Source organism: Mytilus galloprovincialis, chromosome 11 (assembly GCF_965363235.1).
Source record: "Mytilus galloprovincialis chromosome 11, xbMytGall1.hap1.1, whole genome shotgun sequence".
Lineage (NCBI taxonomy): Eukaryota > Metazoa > Mollusca > Bivalvia > Mytilida > Mytilidae > Mytilus > Mytilus galloprovincialis.
Window position 1 is genome coordinate 54811885 of NC_134848.1, and position 22573 is coordinate 54834457.

Sequence of the window (22573 nt, forward strand, 5' to 3'; positions counted from 1 at the left end):
ATATATAAGTCTGAAAATTACTCCAAACAGTGTTAGAGTTAGATTTTCTACTGACAATTTTTTGTTCGTCCCTCAGCGGGATTCGAACTCACACCTTTGATACACTACAGCACCAATCGCTTAGCCTCATGTCCAGCGCATTTTTTAAAGATAAATAGATTACAGCTTCTCAAATCAAAACGTGACGTTACATCTTGTTTTGTAGCTTGAACTATCGAATAAATATTACTAATAAAAATGGTCCAAACAACGTATGTATCAAATAAAAGGGATGTATAAACATTGAAAAAAAAAACGTTGAATGTTTATACAATTTAATAGTGAAAGTACTTTTTTCTATGTATAATATACAGTTATTCGTCAATACAGTTAGTGTGTAGGTGACAGTAGGTGAAGTGTTGTTCATATTAACTTGTTATCAAATGTTTCCAAATTGTAGTCCTTCGAAATAAATGACAGTTCCATATCGAAAATTAATATTTCTTCCTTAAACTAAATTTCAGCACCATAAAAAATAAATGTTCTTTTATATACTATTAAGTAATATCGCAAATCTAGTTCATCTATTTCGTTTAAGTTTATGCTGACGTATTTTTTAAGAACACAACCGAAATACACAATAAAGTATACCATTTTACTTTCCATCAGGAAAAAGTAAAAAAGTGTAATAGGTATCATTGAGAAGGATAAACAAAACAAGTTCAATGATGTTAAGTATCAACCTTACCGCCGACACTTCATATAATGAATTCCTAACACAGAAATAAAAAGTGCCATTTGTTTTGGCAAAGAGAACAGACTTTTGGACACGAGAATCAGAACATGGTGTCCAGAGTGTGTCGTCGGAATGTGTGTTGAAAGATGACTGTTTTAAGAAGTTCAACACGTTGCTAATTTATGTGGAATAAATTGTTAGCGTGTTAGTGAAGAACAAACTCATAACAAAATGAACATTATTTTGAGTTAACATATACCCGTGTGTTCAACATGTATTTGAATTGTTTTAACCATTTAATTGTAATATCATTTACTTATTGTAATGCATCGTTTGTCACGATAACATGGTTATTTAAACTCACTTACAATACCTTCTAATTAAGAATTGGCTGTAATTTTGAATATATATTATCACAATAGTTTAAGTTATATATACAATTGATAAGCGTTGATTCATGAAAAACAAACCATGAGCCTTGCGTCTTTTTCAAAAATCAACGTTTATCCATTGTATCTATATCACATATCCCTACATATGACGACGGCTATGTTCCAATATTCGTAACCACAGTCCCTTCCTCTTTTCTTCGAATGTGTTATTGTCGAATTCAGATTACCACTAAATGCTGTACTTACATAAGCAACACGACGTAGCACCTGTTCACATCTGCTTTTGTTTTGTTTGTTTTTTTATGTTGTCTTTTTTTGGAGGGGAGGGGGTTTAGTCTTAGGTTTTCTATGTTTTGTAGACTGTATGGAGTTTATCTTCAACTTCGGAGTTTAAATATCCATATAGTACCTTCCGGTTTTTTTTAACAGAAAAGAATTACTTTCGAAATGACGGGCAACATTAAAGTAACTATTTTGTTCGCTGTTTATACAAACTTATTTTCAATTAATTATCAGATTGCTTTTATTACATTCTAATGTCAAACGAGTCTCGACATTGTTTATGGTTTTATAGTAGTTAATGGATTGCCTTGCATCGTCGTGGATGTGTACGTATAATATGGTTATTACAATTAGAAGGTACACAGCACTCCAAATATTCTATCGTATCCATTGCCATCACTGCTGTTCCACTCTTACGGATGGTTGAAAGGTAATGGTGACAGTCCTGAAAAAAGCAAAAACTGACATTATATAAATACTATTAATACATCATATAAAAGCGTATGTAGATAATAAATAAAATACTTGTGGTTTATATTCTTACATTCAACACACTTACCAGAGGTAGTTAGTTCGAAAGTCCATCTATATATCTTTTCACCTTTACCAGTAGAACAGAATTCTATATAAACACATACTTTGTTTATTCTAAGATGGCTACATATATAAAAATCAGAAGAAGTGGTATGATTTCTTCACCAGAGACCAAATGACATATAAATTTACAACAATAGGTCACCGTACGGCCTTAAACAAACAATAAGCAAAACCCATACCGCATAGATAGCTAGAAATGACCCCGAAATGACAAATGAGACACAATTCAAACGAGAACAATAACGGCCTGGTTTGTCTACAAACAATGAACGAAAAACAAATATGATAAACAACAAAAAATGACAACTACTGTGTACAGGCTCCTGACTTGGAACAAGTTTGTTGACGCCCAATCCTCCCTCTTACATGGGACAATGTTTCAACAGTACAACTATTATACTCAGATATCAGAAGACCTGAAGTAGAACATACACATTACAAAAGTTGCAAAAAAGGCGAATTCAACCTTAGGCTTCCTCAGAAGTAATTTACGATAGTATCCACAGGAATGTAAGAAAATCGCTTACATTTCTCTGGTAGGATCAACAATGGAATATGAAGCAACAGCATGGGACCCCTACAGTATATCAAACAAACTGGAACGAATGCAACGACACTCAGCACGCTTGATAACAGGCGACTACAAAACAAGAGAAGACGGCTGCTTAATAAACATGCTCACCAACTAAGAACTCCAAGGGTTACAACTGAGAACAAACCAAAAACTTGTGCGGGGTACCTTAAATCAATGTGCGCTTCGGTTCATAGTTAGGATGTGCATAAAATATATACAAGTGCAGTGCTTCAGGTTTTGATATCAATGATAAAAACAACTCTAGCATCCTTATTACTATAAAGCTACAATTGCCACATCTCAAGTAAATGCAGAAATCTCCTTTTATGTATACTACATCCCAGGCGTCAACATGTTAACGAATTTATTAGAATGTGTATTTTTTTTCTTTATTCCACAGTCCGATTTGTAAGAGATTTTGTTTATTATTTTCTAACCATATGTTGATGTTTTTGTTTTTATTTTTTTAAGTCTTTGTTTAACTTTTTATGGCTTTTTTTATGGGGACAGGATGTGTCTGTTTTGTTCATTTTGTTGTTTGTTTGTTTAATAAGTTTTTGTTTTTTTATTTTGTTTTTATTTTTGAATTAACCGTTTTTGTGAAATTAAAGGGAACAACATCAAAGATTTCCACATTTTAAATCCATACATATAGTAAATCGATCTTGTAGAGGGATTTATAGTAATCTGTTTGAGAGTTTTAAAACAAATTGATTCATAAGAAGAACTTACGGTTCTTGCCATACAACCCATCTTGTAGAAACAGAGATTGTATTTATCAGATCCGCCATCTATTCTACTCAAATAACATTGCTGAAGTGAAAATTTTTACTCATTACATTTCTTATATTTCCGTGATATCTACTATATTCGTTATCCACAAAATTTCAATGTTTGTTCCTCTAAGGCAAATTGAAAAATGGGAAGTTCACTAAATGACAAGATTAAACGCAGACCGGTGTTGTTTTGGTTTCCGTCGATAGTGATATGACATATATATAACTTTGATCTAATGGGATTTTCAAATTGTAAAGTTTCCCAATCTTTTTATATATGTACTTACATCTTCACCCGGATTACACTTTGTAGTATGATTACATTCCTTCTCATGGCTGCTGTATTCACAATAATAGCAATTAAGCGCTGGGGGTTCTACAAACACAATTATATAGAACTAAAGCCATTATAAATATCCCCTTATGAGTTGGCGCTTTAGTTCTGTGAATTTTTTCATACTGAGTTCGAAATCAAAATGCTTTAATATCATCTAAATCTGAAATTTGTAAGTTTGATACAGATTATTATAAAAATGCCTTTACATCAATCCCCAAAAGTATAAAAATATTATCAAAAGAATTATCAATTTATCACTTTCCAAATAAAATGTTCCTAAGTGCAAAGGGCCATGCTATAATGATGTAACGTATTTCAAACACGTAGCGTCTTGTTGTTCGGTGTGAGCCAAGGCTCCGTGTTGAAGGCCGTACATTGACTATAATAGTTTACTTTTATATATTGTTATTTGGATGGAGGGTTGTCTCATTGGCACTCATACCACATCTTCCTATATCTATAACTATAAGATAAAGTTTTATAATCAGACATTTATATAGGTTAAGTTGCACCTCTGAGTTTATCAACCTAATATAATTTTCGTTGCACCTCTGAGTTTATCAACCTAATATAATTTTCGTTGCACCTCTGAATCTATCAACCCTGTATAGTTTGTGTTGCATTATCAACTAAATATAGTTTGTTGTACGTCTGAGTTGATATACCTATTATTGCACCTCTGAGTTTATCAACCTATTATTGCACCTCTGAGTTTATCAACCTATTATTGCACCTCTAAGTTTATCAACCTTGTATAATTTTTGTTGCACCTCTGAGTTTGTCAACCTAATATAGTGTTCGTTGCAGTGTTGTGATTATAAATTTGCCAAAGCTAACACTATGGGTGCCTTTCCATAACTTAAAAAAAACATCACATTGTTGAATCTATACATGGTCTGATTCACTTTAAAATATAGAAAAACAAATACAAATTCAATCAAATTTACGAAACAATAATATAAATATGTGCAAAAATTCTTTTTCTTGGTAACTCATTTTTTTTACAGTCTGTACTAAACGTATAAGGAATTTAAAAACCATTGTGGTGACGTCAACCTATTCATTTACCGTGGATTCTTTTTCTAGAATCAACGCTTCCTAAATCCGTTGATGAAATGGACTCACCAAATTATATTCAATTGTGTTCTTTGTGTGTCTAATTTCATTAAGTTTGAATTGGACAATTTACTGATTTCTGTTCACTAATGGAATTATTTTAAAAACTTACCTTTAATTTTTGTAATTTCTGCATGCCTGCACTGGGAATCGATCCCGTCCATGAATTCTCTTAAGTGTCACTAACATCAACATATCGACGAAACCTCTCGGCTACCAATTGGTTACGATTTAAATGTCTAACTTATATATATAAATGAACATTTGATATACATCGGTACAACGAACACATATGGATTGTACCTTTATATATACAATAATAGGCAATCGTAGTGTATGAGTTGGTAGCCGCGAGGTTTCATGGTTATGCTTAATGAGTTAGAACTTGGCGGTTTAGGTTCGAATCCTTGTATATGTTTTTTGTTGCCTCTATTCTCTAGTTTTCTTGTTTTCGGTTTCTTGCTGTTTTTAAAGTTTAAATATTGTGGATATTTTGTTGAATAAAAGCGAGTTTCTTCGTTTAAAGTCGGATCATTGTTAGCTATTCCACATGTTTGAAATGAAAATGTTTACATTCTAGGTGTTCATTTTTGTTTTATAAATCAATATAGTATGATTTCATCTGTTTCTTCGCAAATTCCTCTGCTAGAAAATCGTGATATGCCTAGAATAAGACTACTTGTTAGAAATTGCGGACACATGCTTTAAATATATGCTATATATATGGTTTTGTCAAGTTGTTGTCCCCGGCTTTGACATATTCCCAATTTTCATTCTCAATCTTTTTAGAAATAAGATAGAATATGTCACGTTTTGTCAAAAATGTTCAAATGCCTGATAAATGAAAATCTGTAAGAGCAGACGTGGTGTGTTCCGGCTCGGGACGTTTGCGCTTTTTCATAGGACATTTGCGCTTATTTTTGTTGGACACTTGCGTTTCAAATCATAGGACTTTTGCTTTTTAAATTGGACTCTTGCGCTTTTGCAATATTTGGTTTTTATGACTATCCTCCTCTTTTATCCGGACTTGGGACCCGCATGTTTGGCCTGTCAGAGTTAAAATCATATTTTTCTTTATGGTTAAAAGTTAAAAAAATCATTTCATAGCACATTTCAAATTCATAGCACATTGATATGTGCTTAAAAGTCTATATTCACTGAGCTAAAGTAAACATTCGAAAGACATAAAAACACACACAATCATCACTGGTAGACGATTATAGGTAAAAAGCACAAATGTCCGGTCAATTTAATACAGGTGAATCAAAATTAAAAGCGCAAATGTCCATAGTATTTGAAGCGCAAATGTCCTATCGTTTTACAGGTATAAAAGCGCAAACGTCCTGTGCCCGTGTGTTAAACATGTATTTGTATTGTTTTAACCATTGACTTGTATTATAATTTATTTATTGTAATGCATCGTTTGTCACGATAACATGGTTATTGAAACTCACTTACAATACTTTCTAATTAAGAATTGGCTGTAATTTTGAATAGATATTATCACAATAGTTTAAGTTATAGATACAATGGATAAGCATTGATTCATGAAAAACTATAAGTTATATGGTTTGAGCTTTCTAAAATAAATAATACTCTATGTAATTTGACAGCCAAGATAAACAGTATCAAGTCATTTCTCAATACTTGGGCTTATAGAAAACTAACATATATTGAAAGGGTTGTAGTGATTAAAACTTAAGCACTTTAATTTTGGTTCAAGTTCTGATTGTTCTTCCTAACCCCCTTGAAGGTGTTTTGAAGGAGATTCGAACTATATTATTTATTTGTTTTATGAACAGGGAAACCCGACAAAGTTAAAAGAACAGTGGTTATTTCCGAACACTGTGATGGTGGTCTTAAGATGCCTAATATTTACTGTTTTGTTATAGTGTACAAATGTCTTAGCTGTATAAATTATTAGATCCCCAAAATTTCTCTTTTTGGAAAGTTTTGCGACTTAGTTATAATCAAAATTTTGGTCAGAAGTGGCAATTGTTAGAAGAAGCATTTAATAACCAAATCAATTGTAATATTTAAATCTTATTATACCATTATGATTTAATCGATCTTACATGTGTTACTAAACTTTTTATACTTTGTGTCTAGTACTGTACTATGTTATTTCCCATAATTCATCTTGAAAAAAAAAATTCAAAAAAAAAAAAGGAATCTCTCTTCCCTACACATGTTTTTGTTCATTCTTAAATAATACAAAATTTATGTTTAGCAATAAGTAGCGAACTCAAATGAAAACTCAAAACTGATAGTCCCTTAACAAATGGCAAAAGAGTTAACTCAAACACATTAAACGAATGGAAAACATTTGCACTTTCCTTAATTTGTGCAGATATTTCCTTATGTAGAAAATGGTGGATTAAGCCTGGTGTGATAACTAGCTACATTTTTTTTGTACATCTCTCACTTATATTTATTTGTTAATTCTTTAGTTTTCTATGTTGTGTCATGTGTACTGTTTTTTGTCTGTTTGTCCTTTTCATTTTTAGTCATGGCGTTGTCAGTTTGACTGTCTCTCTGGTATCTTTCGTCCCTCTTTTATATGACAGTCGATTCAAATTCCATTATATTGACGAGAATGTGGTGTGAGCATTCATTTTTAGTCATGGCGTTGTCAGTTTATTTTATGAGTTTGACTGTCCCTCTGGTATCGTTCGTCCCTCTTTTATATGACACATGTGACAGTCGATTCAAATTCCATTATATTGACCAGGATGTGGTGTGAGCAAAATAAACAGACATAATAGGTATAATTGTGGTAAGCAGTCAACATTATACCACTGTCCCAGGTTAGGGGAGGGTTGAGATCCCGCTAACATGTTTAACCCCGCCACATTAAACATGTATGTGCCTGTCCCAAGTCAGGAGCCTGTACTTCAGTGGTTGTCGTTTGTTTATGTTTTACATATTTGTTTTTCCTTCACTTTTTTATACAAATAAGGCCGTTAGTTTTCTCGTTTGAATTGTTTTACATCGTCATATCGGGGCCTTTTATAGCTGACTATGTGGTATGTGCTTTGCTCATTGTTGAAGGCCGTTCGGTGACCTTTAGTTGTTAATGTCTGTGTTTTGGTCTCTTGTGGACAGTTGTCTCCTTGGCAAACATACCACATCTTCTTTTTTTTTATATATATTAATCACTATAAAACATACAACTTTGTCAACAAAGAAAAACAAAGAAAAACAAAATTGCATGAAGACACTCTGTATACAAAGCACATACTAGTAAACAAGTAGGAAACCATAGCATAATAATACAATAGCGGGATGTATAAATCTCGAGCCGCCACGCTAAAAGGATATTAACAATAATGTTACAGTAAAGGTTAGATATATACAATTCTTGATCAATTAATCAATAAAAGTTACTTCTTGTTCCGTATAATATCAAAAAAGGTTTTTACATGAAATATCATTGCTATATTATTTTTTTAAATTGACTGTACCAAATGATAAATTATTGAAAACACTTAGACACCGGATTGCCTGAGACGCACTATGTACAGTTTTCGAACTTTCATATTTTGTTATGCTATCGCACATTCGACCATTTTGATTTATGTGGCAATAGACAAGTTTTTTGTAGACAAACCGCGCGTCGTCTGGCGTACAAATTATTAATCCTGGTATTTATATATATATATATATATATATATATATATATATATATATATATATATATATATATATATATGATGAGTTTACATCCTTCTGTTATGATCAATACACCACTTATAAGTAATACATGTAATATGTGGACAAAACGCGCGGCATACCAAATTAAACAACCTGGTACCGTTGATGAACTATTACAAGGACAACTTACGAGCAATATGTATTGTTGGCGCCATAGTTGTAGTAGTTGTAGGAGGAGCTATTGTTGATTTGATGGTACAGTTACGGTTACATAATTCCGTGTCACAACAAAATGAACAGATTCCTTGTGGGTTACTTTGCGCAATTGTTGCACATTGCTGAAAAAAATCATTTGTTTAGTAGAAGGTGCTATATAAAGGTTTTCTTCTAAGTACATTTCATTGTGTTCATTGTCATTTGTAATTTCATTTGTTTGTTTTCAATACTCTTGATAACTATACCCAAAACTTATTACCATCAAAGATATTTAAGGGGGAACAAGGGTACCACATAAGATGTTAAGGGACTTCTTGGTCTTGTTGTAGTATGCAATGGAGAGCATCGACAAAGTCGTTTATTCACATAAAAAAATGCAAATAAACAGCGTTGCTCTCTTAATATGATTGTGTAACTTACTGTACTTTGTGTAATGTTTTGAATTTTAGACAATTGGTAGTTAAGGAATTGAAAATTAGCTTTTACATAATTTATACAACTTATTAAGAGGTCCGTAGGCGTCCTGTTGCACGGCCTTCTTTCTTTCTCTATATCTATCGTATATACCCTCAGTTTCCACTGGCTTTAACGTTAATCGCCAATTATCCCGCTTGACCCAATTATTATTTTGTTGTTTATTTCTTCTAGTCCTGAACATGGAATATTTGACACTGATTGATAATAAAACAACAATCAATCAAACATTTTGCCATCCCCATATCACAGATCGTTGCACATACATAATCATTAAATTACATATATCAGAATGCTTTGATTCGCATTCTTATCTTTGACGCAATAAAGAATTTTCATAGATTCGGAATCTTCTAGTTTTAATCATGAATATGATGTAGGTTTAAATCACAGTGTTGCCCGCTACCCCTTCCTTCCTTTTCGAAATGTTATTACATTATTACGTTTTAAATGCATTTTTTTTCTTTTATCAAATCCATGTTTTATATTTTCATACATTGATTTTGATAGATTAAAGGTATCAAGGTTAATTTAAAAAACAATCATGTTTCTAAATTTTTCCATGAATTATAATTCAATAATAAATACCCTAGAACATTCAATTTTTTAGTTCTGTTATTTAATCTGTCAAATTATGAAAGTCTTATACAAAGCTTCTTATTTTGAAACGGAGCATCGAACATCCTTAATAAATGAAATATGGAAAATTATTTGGATATTAGACAGTCACTGGTGATTTTGTGCAACCTATGCAATTCAAATAAGTTCCAATTTTACAGTATCAATATTATGACATTAACCAAAGTTAAAATCCACAAAAAATTGTCAAATTCAACTATAAAAATAACAAGATGTGGTTTGATTGCCAATGAGACAACTCTCCATATATGACAAGGCAACAAACGACAAACACTACATTACAGGCTCCTGACTAGGTTCAGCCATATACCAAATGTGGCGGGGTGTAACTAGTTCGAAGGCGCCAATCGTCCCCTAACCTGGGACAGTGGTGTAACAGTATGAATTATGAAAAAAACCAGAGTGGACGTGTCCCCAAAACAAACAAAAAACACAAGGTACAGATCTGAGAGTACTCACTAATTCAAAGCCAATAACAACTCATTATAATTAAAAAAAACCAACAACATTAACAGTCAGAGAAAAAACATGACCTTGTGCAATGCCAATGTATTGGACAGATTGTATAGCCATGTATGACCATATGTATATAAAACAATGTTAAGGTTAATTTTAGTTTACTAACAACAAAATAAATATCCAATAAAAACAATATTCAAAGATCTAATTACAGTGTTGAACTTGTAACCATTTATAATACATTGATTTAAAGGATCAGTAGGTTTACAACAGGACACCATATATATAACATATGCATTTAGAATAAACATTTTACAAAAGTATATGTATATATTTTTTCTAGTATGAGAAAAAGAGGAATTGCAATTTAAAAATAAAATAAAGGAGAGCTCATGTTAATAAGGCTTGATTAAACTGGCTTTTATGTCTTTGCCTTTATGTTTAGTCAAACATCCTCTCCCCCTCCCAAGTTAGTCACATACATCTTCATGTAGCCCTTAATGTCAAAATATTTGTACAGTTTCGGTAATTTATCAGGGAATTTATTGAAGTATTTATAAGATTCCTTTGCCAGATAAAACATATAATTTGTTAAAATTATCCCGATAATCTATTCCTCAATTTTCAGCTGTACTCCGATTAATATCTAGCAAAACGATTGCTCAACCGTTGTTACGGGGATTGAACATTCATAGATGTGAGTGTTTTCGCTCTGTGTTGAAATCCTTACTATAGTTTTGAGATATAGAAAAAATATAAAGCATTTTTTCTTTTTTTCTTCTGCTTTTGCGTGAAGAATTAATGCACTGGTATAATATCTTTTTCCAATAGCTTCCTCAAAACATTTCTACATGCAACATACCGATTTCTCTGAACACCCATGAGTCCAACGAGGTTGACCAATCAAATTTCGTGTTTGTGTTAAAGAGCATGCCTGTAATATTGTTAACAAAAAATGAAAACATAAATTAAGAAGGTCAGTTTTACAGTCCGGGTTATGATAATATCAAAATATTTTCAATCTGTAATCCTCATTCATGTAAATTTATTTGATGCTGTCATGTACTTTTTCTTTTTAATACTTGAATGTGTATCACATCAAAGATGCATATGTATCTTCATTGTCATGTTGTACATTTGAAAAATAGGACCAACATTTTGTTGTTATTTGACTTCTTTCGGCCTTCATACATTCAGATGTGCTGTATACCTAATATATTAGGAGATGTCGTATATACTTATAGCTATATGAGATAAAGTGTATACATATGCATTTACATGTGGTGTGTTCCCTTTAAACTTTAGAAGATAGGGTGTATACTTTGGACTATAAGAGATAAATAACAAAGACCTTGAGAAATGCATTATTTAGTTATGACTTATACATATGCAATGTACACTTTTGACTGTAAGAGATGTGATGTACTAAAATAGCCTTTAGAGATTCGGTGTATAGTATGAATCGTTAATGACACAAAAAAGGAAATAAACGTTAAAAAAATTTCATTTGTCCTAAGCGCATTTCTTAATTTACCTTCATCAGGAACGCAAAAAGGAGAATATTTAAAAGCTAAGGATGTATAAGAACCGAAGGAGTCGAAGACCTACTTTGTACATGACTAAAAAAAATCATCATAGATACCAGGATTACATTGACGCTCGAATCCAAAAAAGTTAAAAAGGCCAAATAAAGTACGAAGTTGAAGAGCATTTAGAACCAAATTCCTAAAAGTGTACAGCTAAGGTAATCTATTCCTGAGGTAGACAAGCCTTAGTATTTCAAAAATTCAAAGGACCTAAAACAGCCATTTCTATAAAACGTCAACTTTGCCTGAAGGAACTGAAACCTAAGATTCTTTCAAATTTCCAAATGTATAAACGGACAATTGTAGAAAGTTAGTTATAAATCATGTCAGAATTAAAGTACTGACAACAGATAGAGCGAATGATACCCTTGGGGACTGACAGTCCACCAGCAGCGGTATCAACTCTGTGTGATAAAAAGAAAAACAACTATATAAATTGCATGCGTTCCAAGCGTTTTTCAGTATTCACCTACATCATTGACGTTAAAAGCCACATATTTAAAATCCCAGAATGTATAAGAAACAAAGTGTTTGATTAGCTATATGACAAAAAAGACCTAATAGAGCAACATCTATCAAACAGACATCTACCTTTGATTTCTCTCTAGATTAAGTGTATATTGTTAATTGTCGTCATGATATGCAAATCACTACATAATATTAACAATCAGATCTATAATGTAGCCTTCCACTTACAGAAACTGGATTCTGATTTGTTTTGATTTGTTAAAGTCGTAAAATTTTTGAAGGTTAAGCAGTTTTTACCGGATATTAATGTTTATCGACTTTAATTTCGGAGGATTGCAGACAAGTCCGTTATAAATGGAAGTTGAAGACATTTTCACATTGCGTACACACCTGAGGACCGAATTCCGCCAACAAATAAAATTTGGCGGAATACCAATTGCTTAAAACTTTGTTTATTAATCTCACCTCTGAGTGTAAATTTTGAAAAATTATCAATTACGAATTGGATTCTGAAATGCTGAATTAACAACTATTGAGTCACTTTCGCTTAAACTTATCACACCTATTCAGTAAACTAACAAATACCAAAATATGTCTTGTGATTCAGTCATACATTACCGAGTCACACAGGGCAATGTGATTGCATTTATTAGGATCCATGGCAAAAGGACATGAATAACATATGGTTGATCCTACGGGAAGGGTAACACCTGTAACAGAATAAGGATAATTTAACACCTTTCCGTTTTAGCCAAATATGTAACAGCAAGTTGTGTATTTCTGTGCATATGTTGATGATAACCTAAAAACTTATCCTTTCGGAATTTTCCATCACACCAGATTATACTGTAATACACCAGACGCGTTTTTGTTAGCATAAATCTTCGGTAACATACATTTACTTACTTTAATGATAATTGACTCTGGTGAAGAGTTGGTTTATTAGCAATTAAATCAACATGTCAATTCTTCTTTTTTTGTACTGTAATTTAAAGGAGAATTAGCTACGAGTTAAATGAAAAAAAAAAAAAATGAGTTTTGTGTTTGTTCAATCATTTATGATAATGAGATAGTGAAATAATAATTTGCTTTTAGCAGTCATTTTGGTTAAATTTTGTGAAAATAAGCAAAGAAATATCGCTGATGAATTATTCACTTGCAAGTGAATTTACCTCATTGAATACGCATTCATGTGTCCTTCAATTTAACCCCCTTAGCTAGAGATGTATTACACATTAATTATGCATGTTCAGCTATTTAAAGGAAAACATTACTAGTAAAAAAGGAAAACCATTTGGTTGACTGATTTGATCTACTAAATTTATAATTATACAGGTAAATAAAAAACGATGATTAACATATTTTTAACCTATAATATGAAATCCAACATATCTTGAAAAATCTAATTACACGTGTTTGGTATCTATTTATATCTAAAATTTTGTTTATATTGGGTAATATGATCGTCGGCATTCTTCAGAGGTCACCGCGATGGTTAATTACATGGCCATATATGGGTCAAATTGGTGAACGTGAATTTGACAGCTAATGCCTCTTAAACGTGGAGGGTTTTCAATACTAAATAATTATAATCAATCATGATCCGACAATATTTCGAGCATTTTCACAGCTTCAAGTACCAAACTGAGGAAGTATATGAAAAAACTCATCGCGTTTTGTCTTCAAAATACTCATCAGAGATGCTCGAATGAAAACAGTAAAAAAGGGTGCGGGAGTTTCTCTCTACATCGAAGACCATTTGGTGGCCTTCGGCTTTTGTCTGCTCTATGGTCGGGTTGTTGTCGCTTTGACACATTCCCCATATCCTTTCACAATTTTATGATATACCAATTAAAGAGGAGAGTCTATTTGGCTATGCAGGATGTATGAATACCAAGCACGTGCGATGAAGGGATTGTTTTTTCCGTCTTTGCACGTTACAAGCCTTTGCAGTAACTATGTGTTGTATCCCTACGTTGCCAGTTGAAAAACTATTAATCCTATTTGTCATGACCTCATTTTCTAAAAGCATTCAAAACACCAATCAACCACGTTAGTCATGTAAGCAGTACCTACTTATTAGAATTATTGTTTAAATGGGTTCGAAAATTAATGAAATATTTGCAATTGTACGTTTAGCAGATGCCAGTCAGTCGATCAATCAAATATATGATAGAAAAATGTGTCAATGAATTAAGATAAAGTTCAAATGTATAACAAAAGCTGTTTCTACAAGAGAAAAATATCAAAAAGGGAAACTCAATAGCATGTATAGTTTACACTTTTGTAAATATAGATAATGCAATTTTCCAAAAAAGCTCCTTTTACGGATACTATTTGCCACTTTTACTATTAAGTTTCTTAAAAAAATATCTCCTGCAAAAGCAAATTCATATGCAATACTATTTTTGTCAAAGTTCAAAATATAGGGCTGTGTGGCATATTTTAAAAACTTATATACCTCGAACTTCTAAGAGTGTACACTAATGATAAAATTCTGAAAATTAACTTTGGGTCTTCCTCAGAATTTAATTTAGCCGCTATCCATGTGTTATTATACTGGTAACATTCCCAAGTTATGTCTCTACGAGATGAAACATAGAGATCATATCCGAGAACTAGTAGGTAAACAAAACAAAATGTCTGAATATTCTATATCTCCCCAAAAGAGGTATGGTTTGTGAAACAGATATATTTACAAAGTGCAACCTATAAAAATTGACAAAATCAATGGTTATCGGACAAGGGAAAAAAAGTGAAAAATACTGCCATATTCCCGAAGAAAATAGTGAATTAAACAGGGTTTCTTAGCTATCTAAACCTGTCATTTTTATAACAGTTGTTTATATTTCTGTTATATTCACAGAATGAGGCGAGTAACCCAAACATACATTAAAGGTTAATGTATCAATAATTGGAATTACTGTGCAAAATAAAGGTAATAGTAGTATACGGCTGATAAATAGTCATAACTCGTTTTAACTGAAACAAATCGGGGTCACAAACCAAAACTGAGAAAACACACATCAACTATAAGAGGAAACCTAACGTAACAACAAAAACACTAAACTGCTACAAAAAAACAAACTCCAACATACATAGAAACGGACTATGTAATAACAACTGCCATATTCGTGACTTGGTACAGGACATTTAAAAAGAAAAGGTAGGTTGAACGAGCTTTTATGGCTAGCCGAAACTCCCGCTTATGTGGCATGGTTAAAAAAGTGAATCTTTGAGCTACTGTTCACTAATGATTCCCTGCCCGCTAAAATTATAAGGTAACCAGAAAGTTGTTAATTGATGATCTGAAAATGCATCAAACGGTAAAGCTAACTTATATAAACCCTAAAACAAAATTTCAGAAAGCCTTGATATTTAGTTCCTGGAAAAGATGCGAAGACAAATATTCAGAGACGGACGGATGGACTGACAGATTGACGGGTAAACAGACAGACAGACTGACAAAGGTGAAACAGTATACCTACACTTTTGAAGCGGGGGGTATCAATGCCGATAAAATGACAATTTTTTATAGATCACAGTCAAACAACGCAACTGACTAAAACATAATCATCAAAACATATACAATAATCCTATTCACAATCAAATGATTAACTAATGTTTTGTTCGTTGCTTAATGTTCAGTAAAAGCTATTTCGTACAAATGGTAGGTTTTGAAAATTGAGTCACTGGAAAGATCAGTTATGTTGAATAGAGATTGTAATTTCACTTTGCAACATACAAAATATTCAACCCACAGAGAGTTGTTGCAATGATTTATTGACTTGACACTCTCCGACACGAGATAAGTAATTTGACTCTCTCTTCCGCATGGCAATGGCGACGACTTTCTACATCACGCATAGCCAAACAAATGCGTCGGCTGAGCATGGTTGTTACTGCCGAATGGATATGTTCTATAGAGACCATATTTTGTTTTACCAAGTTAGCTATTCAAGTTTGAATAAATAAAGGCAACAATAGTATACCGCTGTTCAAAATTCATAAATCGATAGAGAAAAAAACAAATCCGGGTTACAAACTAAAACTGAGGGATACGTATCAAATATACATGATATGAGAGAACTACGACACAACAGAGACACAACACCGAAATGTAACACACACAAAAACGAACTATAATGTAACAATGGCCATTTTCCTGACTTGGTACAGGGCATTTTGTGAAAAAATGCTGGGTTGAACCTGGTTTTTTGGCATGCCAAACCTCCCGCTTTAATGGCAGTGTTAATTATAACATTAAAATGACAACGTTACACGACAGGGTTACAATAAACAAACAGATAAATAGGAGAAAATATAGGACATCGAAACACACGAATAATAGCCATCCAAAGGTTACAGGTTAAACAATATTTTTATACACCAGACGCGCGCTATGTCCACACAAAACTATGCTCAGATGTAAAAAAAGTTTGAAAGCCATTACAACTACCAAGTTGAAGATCGCCGAGGACCAAAAGTTCCAAAAAGTTGTAAGGCCAGGGTTACCTAGGACAAAAACATCATTAACACAGACAGTAAACAATAAGAAACGAATAAAATTTAGAATAAATTAAACTCTACTTTACCCTTCTCTTGTTAGTATTAGATATGTATGCATTTTTACATAATCAATATATATCTACATCTCTTATTTATTTTTTGATCGATAATAATAAAATATTTTAGTAATATAGCATACTTTTAGAACCACAGTGACCTTCCAAATTACAGATATCCTTGTCACTACAGCATTCATGACATGTTGTTCTATCAATGCGTTTTCTAGCACTCCGTTTTCCGATTACTGGTAAAACTGGACCTGATGAGCTGCAGAACTCAAATAATAAAACGAATAAAAGTTGCTTACAATTATGTTTAACCGTTTCAATTACATAAGTTCTCTTATAAAACAATTATATGCTTTTTTTTTGCGATTTTGTCTTCATTTATATTTTGTACAAATTACCTTTGACATTGCAAGATTAAAATTATGTCATTTGTAACAATTTTAAGGTTCTATATTAAATCTGTTCGAGGTTCAGCTACCGATTTGAGAGTTAAGGCAATACGATTTTATGTATGAGGAAAAGGAGATAAATGATATATGTTAAAGAGAAAGAAATCTAACGACAAGAAAAGTCAAATATGTCAAAAGACTTCATTGGGTGAAGAATTTTAAGAATACTTTTACAAATGTTTGAGTGCTACTAGTATTCTTAACTTAAATTGTTTGTATTTTACTTGTACCAGGTGTGTTTGTTATTTGTTGTTCGGACGTAAATTATTTACTTGCTTCTCCTGAACTGATTGCTCGTCCACATTGACTTTAAACCATTTCTATTACATTGAATAGAATAAAACTAGATTATGGGCCGTTCAAAGCCGCCCATGTATGTATTTAGGAAACAAGTGTTCATTGCAGATCATGTTGTCTATCTTGAACCTGTTTTAAACATTTATTATTCGGGCGACTCAAAGTTGGAACACAGTTGCCCATTGATGAAAACCATATTATGACCTTTTAATTTGTTTTGTGTGTCGTTGTGTTTTCGTCTCACCTATTTACACATAATGTTAACCTCTTTAATAAAATATTTGCGACATGATATAAATCATCCTTTTATGAAACATGGTTACCTATTTTAAAGGGATTCATCATTTCAGTATGATATATAATAAAAGGGAAAGATGATATCTATGGGAACAATAAACAAACATAAATGAACGAAAAATAAGGCAACACAATAACCAAAAGTAAATACGTCGAAAGCCAAATCAACAGTCGACATTCACAACACAGAAAACGACAGTGGTCAAAAAGCACAAACCTATTAAAACACAGTTAATGTAGGTACTCTGAATGAGTTAGCAGTTCAAAGTTCAATAAAAATGTGATTCTAATGTTCAGCTCATCAACTGTTAAACAATTCACATATTTTTTCAAAGTTTGTCAAATTTGCCGCATTTCTGATAATATACTTAGGGTAAAAATTTGAATGTTAATTCATATAGAATCTCGAATCTTTCTATCTTTTCATTATGATGTCTTTGATAACGATTGTCATCTCTTATATACATAATCTGCAAAGACGTGAAGTTAGCATAATACATCGCCGTGGTATTAGTCCCTGCAATCTATGTTATAAACATACATTCAAAGCTAACATTGATAAACGATTACTTACATTGAGTGGTTTGCAACCAACATTGTATAAGGAAGTTTTTTGTCCGTTACTGGTTTCATATCTCTCTATGTAACACACCTGAAAAAGTAACAAAAAATAAGTATGAAACTATAGATTGTTATATGTATTTTCAATATTTTAATCGTAATAGAAGCCCGAGTTTTTTAGTCACACTTTTATCACTGTAAGACATGTTTATGGTGTATAACATGTTAATTTAAGTACTAGAAATTATGTTAGATCCACTCACAAGCTCAATTTGATCTTCATTTTCATCAGCCATTTCCTTAAAATGTGTTTTATAACAGCGAACTAGTAGTTTATAAAGAGTTTGTATAGGAAATTATTGTACAAATTGAGTAATTGCAGATAAAAAAAAAGGTTATACAGATTATACTTGTTATAAGAGGGTCGTAAAGGGTTATTTTCGTGCAACGTTTTCGACCTTTTTATTTCACTTGTTTTCGTGTTTAGACATTTAATTTCTCTTTTGCTTGTGTTTGGTTGGACCTGCGTGCTTCGTTTTTCCCATTATTTATTTTCCGTGTTCGCGTCGGTACTCTTAATATCTCGTGAATGCATGACTCGCTTTTCATTAAACAGTAAACCGGGACTAAATTCAAAGTCATTCCCGTTATTATGTTAAATTATGCTTTCCCAAGGTACTAATTGCTATCAAATGTCAATGAATACTTTTTTCTACAAATCATATGCAACTTGTGGACGTTCAAAGGTGTCGACAGGGTCGTCATGTCCATTTATAATGACTGCCTGATTTCCAAGAATGACGGTAATAACTTTAAATACTTTTCCTGAATATTTACAATTTTATTTCTCGTGCTTAGTTTTTCCAAATTTTTATTTTCCGTGCAACGTATTTTTAGACACACCCTTTTACCACCCTCTTATAACTATGTAGACGATTAGTGTACTGTAATGACATTGAATTCCCGAGCAATAAGAATTACAGCTGTTCCGATGTGATATTATTTGTGGATGATAACACTTTATTCACTAACCTTTGAATCAAGTGCCCAGGATTGCATTATATACTGAATAAGTTCAGTTTAGCAACACATATTTTAATAATAAAACTAACACAAATCCAAAATTGCAGAAATAGATGTTTAATAGATGTTCAAGGTAGATAAACATTAAACCTTATGCTTTATTATCTTTGTTACAATACATTATGTATATGATAGGATCCAGTTCATAATTATTGTTTTCGAAGAATCATCACAGAAATTAGGCGGAATATACCAACTTGTTAATCGTAAAAGTATACCGTGGAAAACAAAACAAAAGACAAACAACAGCCGACAAAAAATAACATAATAAATAACTACTGAGCAGGACGAACTTCACCAAGAACGGGGGAGGGGGGGGGGGTGTCATATACTACGTAAAGGTATGCAAGTCCTTGTCCAGAGTGGCACATATAGTTTTGTTTATGTACAAACACGATGATAATTTTTATTGATATATTAGATTTGAATAGTAGAAGATGAGTTTCAAGCATTGATAATGCATTAAAGTTATAACATCTACCTAATTAACACATAGAAGGAAAAGACAAAGATTAAGGTTCTATATGATTTAAACTGGAAATAATATCAAAAGGATATGTCGTTTAGAAAAAATAAAACTGTTATCGGATCAAAAATGAATTCAACAGGAAAAGTTGACCTTTGATATATCTTACTTTTTAATGTTCTTCCTTGTTATATAGATCTTGATTTTTTTATTAATATTTATGATAATATAATACCTCGTTTGTACTACACTCAGTGACAGTTGCACACTCGTATGGCTGTACTAAACCTCTACAGTCTAAACAAACTATTGCAACTAAAATAAAGAAGTTTTTTTAATGACATGAGCAACACTACGGGTTCCACAGTTTTGTAGAGTTTATGTTTGCCAGCCTTTGTTTTTATTTTGGTGTTTTGTGTACTGTTGTTTGTCAGTGGATCTGTATTTGCATGATTCTGTCGCTTTATTTTCTTGATTGATGATTGAACGTTCCTTCCTTCACTTTATTAGACTTTCACTATTACTGCCATTATAAGCTTCATTGAATAAGACTTCATCACCAGAGAAAAATATAAACTGAAATAATATTTGCAATTTGTTATCATTACTGACTTTGAACAAATCTATTCCGTCGTACGTACGCGTCATGGACTTGATTTAGCATTAATTCATTTCGATTATACTTAATATTATAATTAGTATCAATTTGTCATAAGTTTATTTTTTCTGTGGATCACCTGCATTTCATGGTTTTTACGATAACATGTTTTTTACTGTTAAATAATTATTTTCTAAACAAATATTTAGCACAATCCATTGAGTACATCTGTCATAAAAGTATTGCAGTTACTAGACTACTGAGCGGTTCGTAAGCAATTTCATTTGAATTGAAAAATTAAAGCGATAAAATTATTTCAAAGAAATACAACCAAACATAAATGACAGCACTGACTATTGGATATAACTATGCTATTTATTTTTTGTTATGCACTTTTGTCATTGTTCCTTTGATCTGTTTCTGTTTTCATGTTGAATTGAAACAAAGCCATTTATGAAGCAAAACTAAATACTTTACATTTCTACAAAGATTGTGAACATAAAATTCCACTTAAGTAAGGTAATCTGAACAAACAATCGTTAAACAATTCTATATTGAACTTCGTACACGTATATATCTTGCCTCGTTTATATTGAGAGGAGTAAGTCGAGTGTAACTTAAACGTAAATGTGTTTATTCTGAGATGCAATTGTGTATCTTACTTAGATATATAAGATTTAGGTTTAAAGCAACTATATGTACATGACTTACATGTACTCTTGAATTATATCAAATTTTATTTCCTGTGACGTCATTTTTGTGGCATTGAATCAGTCATGTGACAGACAGTTGATGGTACTGTTGTGCTGTTTTTATGTGCTGTCCTATATTGTTTTACGTGTTCGTTTTCATTCTGTGGTTGTACTATTGTTTAGTTTATTAGTGTATTTCTCTGTCCTGAATGTACTTGCATTTTTTTCGTACTGTATTCCTGCAATTCAATGTTGTTATTTTAGTGTTATATTCAACGTTGCCATAAAAGCGCCTGGTTTGGATAGCCAGAAAACCAGGTTCAACCACTATCTTTTCTTGAGTGTTTCTTGTCGTTTGTTTTTTGTTGCACTTAAGCGTTGCTCTTGTTTCGTTGTTTTCCTCTTTAAGTTTATATGTTTTCCTCGGTTTTAGTTTTTAACCCGGATTTGTTTTCTCTCAATCAATTTATGACTTTTGAACAGCGGTGTACTACTGTTGCCTTCATTTACAGTAGGAATACATCTCTGTAGAGGATTTTCAGATTCCAAATAACGAAGAACCACGGTTATTGTAACATTTGGGCACATTATATCGACTTGATACTGAACAGGTAAATTCGCCGTTTCGGAATATAATGCATTCTTGGTAATGTTTTCAAAAGCGTACACCAAAACTTTGTAATTGGTCAAAAACATTTTAAACAATGAAAATGCAACCAATAACGTAACGTTATTTTCATTTTGGTGATCAAACAATGATATTACAAATAGTCTATTATATTCTGAAAAGGCGAATTACAATCTTCAGAAGCAGCGTACTCATTCCCGATGAAAGATATGAATTCCTAAGGAGCCAGTCGTTGATAGTATAAAGTTACTCAAATGACTACGATATACTGCTTCTCTGTTTTTTTATCTCTGAGATACCTGTCTGTTTCAAGGGAGAAGACCAGCTTTATGACTACGATAGAATAATACTCACGTGTTGATCTTACAACAAAGCCGATACTTATCAACAAACTTATACCTATAGAGAGATAATAATTATCCTTTCTGGAAATACCACAATGATTTAAAGATTGAAGCAACAGTCTTGTACAATATCAAATAAGACTACAATTTTCTTATTGTTAAGTTCTAAATATGCATCAAGTAAAATAGCAACAATAAACTATTCATATTCATTTTTTATTTTTGTTAAAACGAAATTACAAAGCATGGCGCTGTTGTCATGATTATCTAACAAAATGCTGGATGCTTTTGATAAA

The 22573-nt window shown here is 32.1% G+C and overlaps 1 protein-coding gene across 1 annotated transcript; it reads right to left on the bottom strand.

The window, feature by feature from the left end:
* Nucleotides 1–1601: 1601 nt before the first annotated feature.
* Nucleotides 1602–22326, bottom strand: LOC143052401 (uncharacterized). Its single transcript, XM_076225433.1, has 10 exons — nt 22288–22326; nt 20251–20330; nt 18480–18557; nt 16994–17129; nt 12904–12995; nt 11094–11165; nt 8634–8781; nt 3624–3712; nt 3293–3373; nt 1602–1834 (listed from the first exon to the last, which is right to left on the bottom strand). Exons 5-10 carry the CDS (start codon nt 12943–12945, stop codon nt 1685–1687), a joined length of 582 nt encoding a protein of 193 aa, XP_076081548.1. The 5' UTR covers nt 12946–12995; nt 16994–17129; nt 18480–18557; nt 20251–20330; nt 22288–22326; the 3' UTR covers nt 1602–1684.
* Nucleotides 22327–22573: the final 247 nt, after the last annotated feature.

Coding starts and splice junctions, on each gene's coding strand:
- LOC143052401 (XM_076225433.1), bottom strand. CDS start 12,945: ATGGATCCTAATAAATGCAATCACATTGCCCTGTGTGACTCG. Junction 11,166..12,903: donor ACATTGCCCTGTGTGACTCG/GTAATGTATGAC, acceptor ACAATATTACAG/GCATGCTCTTTAACACAAAC. Junction 8,782..11,093: donor ATGGGTGTTCAGAGAAATCG/GTATGTTGCATG, acceptor GATTTTTTTCAG/CAATGTGCAACAATTGCGCA.